The following is a 5640-nucleotide window of genomic DNA, read 5'->3' as shown; positions in this document are numbered from 1 at the left end:
TGGTGATTTTTTTTTTATAATGTCTCTCGCATTGTTCATGTATTTTTAGTCTTTATAAAATTATAAGTAAAAAAGTTTAATTTCTAAAATAAGTTTATTCAGTTTTAGTTTCTATGTTTTTTTTTTTGTCTTAGAATAGATGGATAGCAAGACGTTAAATTTAATGATATCGTAATTTGTCAGTTGAACTGTGACTCAAGAACGTCTAAATTTTAATTTTATAGAAACTTTTTCGATAGACTAACAATATTAACTTTTTATATAAAATTTTCAAAATAGAGATTAGATATAAATAAATAAAAATTGAAATTAAAAAGTTTGAGAATTCTTTTTATAGAGATTAATTTTTTTTTTTGAAATTTTATAAAAATTAAAAACTTATTTAACTTTGTAAAATAGGATCTTTAGTATGTTTTTGCCATTATACCTTTAAAATTCATATTTTAACTGATAAAATAAAATAATATTACTTTTTCAATGTCAAGTTTTAACAACACATTTATCTAACACATATAACTCATAACACACATTTTCTCATCGGTTAATATTTAAATAGATTGACTAATTATATAAATCTCAAAAAAATTTGTGCGTTTTAAAAAAGAATAGAATATATTGAAAATACTTAAATTTTTTTATTACAACAAAAATCTTAATAAATAAGAGCTTTCATGGGCCAGAAAAAAAGCCACCAAATGAAACTGCAAATGGGCCATCAATAAGCCCATAAAAGGTATATAAAAATTGTAAATATTAGGGTTTACGTACTAGGATTTACATCTCAGAGCTTTTCGTGGTTGCCTCTGCCTCTGAATTGCAACCATGGTAAACCCTAATCGATTCCTTTGTAGACACACATCGAATCTATGAATATGAATTTATTTTTACTTAGTTTTTGTTAAAATTTTTCAGATCATTTCAGAGAAAAACCGTAGAGAGATCTGCAAGTACCTCTTCCAAGGTGTGTTATTCTTGTTCAATGCTTTAGGGTTTCGTTTAATTGTGAATTTTTGTGTTTGAATTGGTTAAGTTGTTGTTCAGAGGGAGTTTGCTATGCCAAGAAGGACTTCAATCTCGCAAAGCACCCAGAGATTGATGTGCCTAATCTCCAAGTGATTAAGCTGATGCAAAGTTTCAAATCAAGAGAATATGTTAGGGAAACTTTTGCTTGGATGCATTATTACTGGTTCCTCACCAATGATGGAATTGAGTTCCTTAGGACTTACCTCAATCTTCCATCTGAGATTGTTCCAGCCACTTTGAAGAAACAGGCTAAGCCAGCTGGAAGGCCATTCGGTGGTCCACCTGGTGATCGCCCAAGGTAATTCGGCGTTTTTGCTATGCAACGGTTTTGATGTTAATGTTGTTTTAGTGTTTGAATGAAATGTGTTTTCTTTGAGCAGGGGCCCACCTAGATTCGAGGGAGAAAGGAGGTTTGGTGGTGATCGCGATGGATACCGTGGAGGTCCCCGAGGACCTGCTGGTGAATTTGGAGGAGACAAGGGTGGAGCTCCAGCTGACTACAGACCTTCTTTTGGGGTAATTTTATTGCGCAATTGTTTCACTTGAATGATCTTTGGATTTTGTGTTCCTACAGAATTTGTTAATTTACATTTTTATAATTGATTGTGTTCCTACTAATTGTTGTTTATTTTTTTTGGGTTGTTCTTTAATTGTGTTTTTATTTTTGTGGGTGTATTTGGGTAGTAGTTAATTCTTCACTTGTATATCTGTGATTGCCGCATTTTGGTTTCTCTGTGTTTGGTTTATATTGCATCGTGTCCTTTTTTCATTATAAAGCAGACTTGTACTCAGTTTAGATAAGTTAAGCTTCTGGATTGTATCAATTTTTAAGGACTATATGCTTATTTACTTTTTTCTGAAATACCAAAACCTTGGGTGTTGGTTCTGTTTTCTTTGATCAAATAAAGTTATTTTGGACATACAAGTTTTCTTGTGTTGTGCAAATTGATTTGTCATATATGTTCAAATATCACATGATGTTGAGCATCAATTATTTATCTCCAACCAAAATAAGTGTTAGACCTCTACAAATTTTATAGATTTTTAGTTACTTGGTAGGCACTCTTTTACCTCTAGCTTCCCTCAAATTATGGATCACTGTTTAATTTGTGTTTTTGACTAGTTTGAAGTGTCTGGCTTGCTTGTAGGATAAATTCTATTCCTGCTTGTATTTATTTTGAAACTGAAACTGTACTTGGATGACTGGACCCAAATTATCGGCATTTATTGAATGCTATTATCCCATCGACCTAATTGCATTTTATTCTTCTGACTCTATTGCAGGGTCCTGGTGGTAGACCTGGTTTTGGACGTGGTGCTGGTAGTTTTGGAGCACCAACTAGTTCAAATGCTCCTTAATTGTAATGGTTTCTGCTCTAGCTTATGCAGTTTTGGCTGTGATTAGAGTTTATAGTATTTCCCCTCTACTAAAAGTTGTTTGATTATTAATTTGAATATTCAGTTATTTATGCAATGACGATTTTGAATTACGAGTGTTTTTGCTTTAAGCTGATATTTTGTTTATGTCTGGATGGTGATGGTAAAATTGGATGTTCTAAAGATCTTTGTTGAGGAATGATCGAAACCGACTTAACTAGAATTCATATTGTACCAGCTTCTTAAATTAAGTTTTAATAATCTCGTTTTATTCAACTAATTTTTGGAAATTTCTACTTGGTATTTTATGCTAATTCTACCAATCTCTAGTTTTATAAGCTTTTCGATATAATTATGAATTCGGTTGCTACTTGCTAAGGAATTATACACCTACCGAATCCAAAATATATAACTAAAACATGAGATTCAGTCAATAAGGTTCGAAGTCTTTAAGGACCCCGTCTAACAAAATTTGTTGACAATCAAAATTGTCATCACATTTTTTTTAAAAGCTTGTTAGTATATTTATTAATTAATTAATGTGTTGCTACACAAAATTTAGTTCCGTCTAACAAAATTAATGTGTTCCAAATTTTAATATTGGTTGCATCAACACTCCATACGACGAAATCTACAATTTTCAAACATTAAAAAACCAGCTCAATAAAATTTTCTTCTCTACGGAAGTTGATACTTTTACGTCAACGTCATCATGTATTCATAAAGATTGGACGAAATTGAAACGGTTAAGCTACAAGTTGTAAATGGTTGATTATTTTTAATTGGAAAATAAAGAAGTCTTATATAGAGAAGGGAGTTACAAAAAACAAGAGAATTGAAGAAGAGTTAAAGGATCAAAGATGGGTAGCAAAAGCAAAGATACAGAGGGAGATCCAATAAAGAAGGTTTTGACTCACAGAGGTCGATATGTCCAGTACAATTTGTATGGAAACTTATTCGAACTTTCCTGCAAATACGTTCCTCCTCTTCGCCCTATCGGTAGAGGCGCTTATGGCATCGTCTGGTACGTTAGTTAGTTTCATAATATTTTATCAGTAGTAGTAGAATTCGGTGCTCGAGAGTTTATAACATGCACCATGTACCAACCAGTTGCGCTAGACTTGGTGTTTGTTAGTTTAGTAACAATACTAACAATCACAAGCATGCCACACTCATTTTACTTTCTTTTCAGTACTGCTGTTAATTCCGATACACATGAGGAAGTTGCCATCAAGAAGATTGCCAATACATTTGACAATATTATTGATGCTAAAAGGACTTTGAGAGAAATTAAGCTCCTACGTCACATGGACCATGAAAATGTATATTCTAACTTCACTGTTTTTTGTTTATTTTAATTCTTTTAGCTTACTATTATTATGCTGTAAGGTCTTGATGATGAAATTTGTACACAGGTTATTGCTATAAAGGATATAATACGACCTCCACAAAAGGATGCTTTTAATGATGTTTACATAGTTTATGAATTGATGGACACTGATCTTCATCAGATTCTTCGTTCTGATCAACCTCTCAACCTTGACCATTGTCAGGTAAGGTTAAGGTTTCCCTGTAATCATGGTATTGGGCTTTCAGTTTTGCATTCATATCAGAAACAGAAGGAAATAAAAAAGTAAACATTTACCATATTGCTAATTTGCTAAGATATTGAAAATTGATGACCATTTTGAAAGTCATGAAGATTTGCAGAAATAGATTGTCTGCAGTTACGCAATCTCAATGTTGTGCAACTAGGCCGTCCGATCTTTTATCAGACGGTTCATGTTTTGACTTTGTATTTTGAATCTCTTTGCTTAATTAAAATCAATCGGATGACTTAGATTGCACGGCTGCTGTAACTTATAAGGTAGTATTGTATTTGAAGGACATAGTTTCATTTTTACAACCAGAGGTTTTGACTTGTATTTGTGTTTTTCCTTTCAAATTGATATTTCATGAATTTTGCAGTACTTTCTATACCAGCTATTAAGAGGACTGAGGTATGTGCATTCAGCCAATGCCTTGCACCGTGATCTTAAACCAAGTAATTTACTTTTGAATGGAAATTGTGATCTTAAAATTGGGGATTTTGGTTTGGCGAGGACGACATCTGAAACGGATTTTATGACCGAGTATGTCGTTACTAGATGGTACCGAGCCCCGGAATTGCTCCTTAACTGTTCAGAGTACACCTCTGCTATTGATGTTTGGTCGGTTGGTTGCATATTTGCTGAAATTATGACCAGAAAAACCTTGTTTCCAGGGAAAGATTATGTTCATCAACTAAGGCTTATAACAGAGGTATGAGCTTGGTGCTCCCATTTGATGTCAAGGACTATTGAATATTCTAATTAATATATTGCACTGCCTATCTCTTGCATAGCCTATATGTTTTTGTTCTGTAAAATATTCATCCTGCTTAAGACTGCCTGTCATTTACACTCATGAGTCATGACCCTTGTTATAACATAAGGAAATTAATCATGTTATGGATTCTATTTGGGGGTTTCAAACATCAGGAGCTAAATTTGTTGGGAATTGGCACCCTTCACTATACTGAAGTGCAATAAGGCTTTTGAACTTTCAATTCTTCCTGATTGTTGCAAACTTACTATTGTTGATAAATGACATTAGATAATATTCACAATATGATAAGCTAAATCCTTTAGCATTATATAGAATAGTTTGATCTATCAACCGGCATATCATCTTGCTTCTGAATGATATAAAAGGCATATAATAATCTATCTTATTAGGCTTCAGCTTGATTGAATGCTGTTATTATTAAAAATGGATGGAATGCTAATTCCTTTGTAAATTAACTATTACATGTTTGTAACACAACACATGCATTTTGCTTTCCTTTTTCTCAAAAGTTAATAGGTTCACCCGACGATTCTAGGCTTGAATTTCTCCGAAGTGAAAATGCGAGAAGGTATGTCAAACAACTTCCTCAATGCACGAAGCAAAATCTTTCGGCAAGATTTCCTCATATACCGCCCGAGCCTCTGGACCTACTAGAGAAAATGCTTATATTTGATCCTAACAAACGAATTACAGGTATGATAACTTGCTCATTGAATATAATTTCTCTCATCTTTTCATATTTATATAGTATAGCATTTTCATTTATTTGCAGTTGAAGAGGCACTATGTCATCCTTATCTTTCATCTCTTCATGACATCAACGACGAGCCAGTTGCTCCAAGGCCATTCTGTTTTGATTTTGATCAGCCAACA

General features: G+C 33.0%; 2 protein-coding genes across 3 annotated transcripts; both read left to right on the top strand.

The window, feature by feature from the left end:
- Window positions 1-696: 696 nt before the first annotated feature.
- LOC101499786 (small ribosomal subunit protein eS10z) lies at window positions 697-2513 on the top strand. The gene is made up of 5 exons (XM_004517178.4): window positions 697-825; window positions 913-961; window positions 1042-1321; window positions 1404-1539; window positions 2308-2513. Exons 1-5 carry the CDS (start codon window positions 823-825, stop codon window positions 2380-2382), a joined length of 543 nt encoding a protein of 180 aa, XP_004517235.1. The 5' UTR covers window positions 697-822; the 3' UTR covers window positions 2383-2513.
- Window positions 2514-2665: 152 nt separating this feature from the next.
- On the top strand, window positions 2666-5441 carry LOC101500105 (mitogen-activated protein kinase 4-like). Of its 2 annotated transcripts, XM_012712448.3 has the most exons (5): window positions 2666-3424; window positions 3593-3722; window positions 3816-3953; window positions 4369-4701; window positions 5303-5441. In XM_012712448.3, the coding sequence occupies exons 1-5, from the start codon at window positions 3261-3263 to the stop codon at window positions 5306-5308; spliced, it is 771 nt and encodes a 256-aa protein (XP_012567902.1). In that variant the 5' UTR covers window positions 2666-3260; the 3' UTR covers window positions 5309-5441. The 2 variants fall into 2 exon arrangements, with proteins under 2 accessions (XP_012567902.1, XP_012567903.1); XM_012712449.3 differs by lacking the exon at window positions 5303-5441 and having other exon boundaries at window positions 4369-4707.
- Window positions 5442-5640: the final 199 nt, after the last annotated feature.

This window comes from Cicer arietinum, unplaced genomic scaffold (assembly GCF_000331145.2).
Source record: "Cicer arietinum cultivar CDC Frontier isolate Library 1 unplaced genomic scaffold, Cicar.CDCFrontier_v2.0 Ca_scaffold_5703_v2.0, whole genome shotgun sequence".
Lineage (NCBI taxonomy): Eukaryota > Viridiplantae > Streptophyta > Magnoliopsida > Fabales > Fabaceae > Cicer > Cicer arietinum.
Note: the sequence above shows the minus strand (reverse complement) of the source record. Positions and strands in the feature narration are given on the sequence as shown.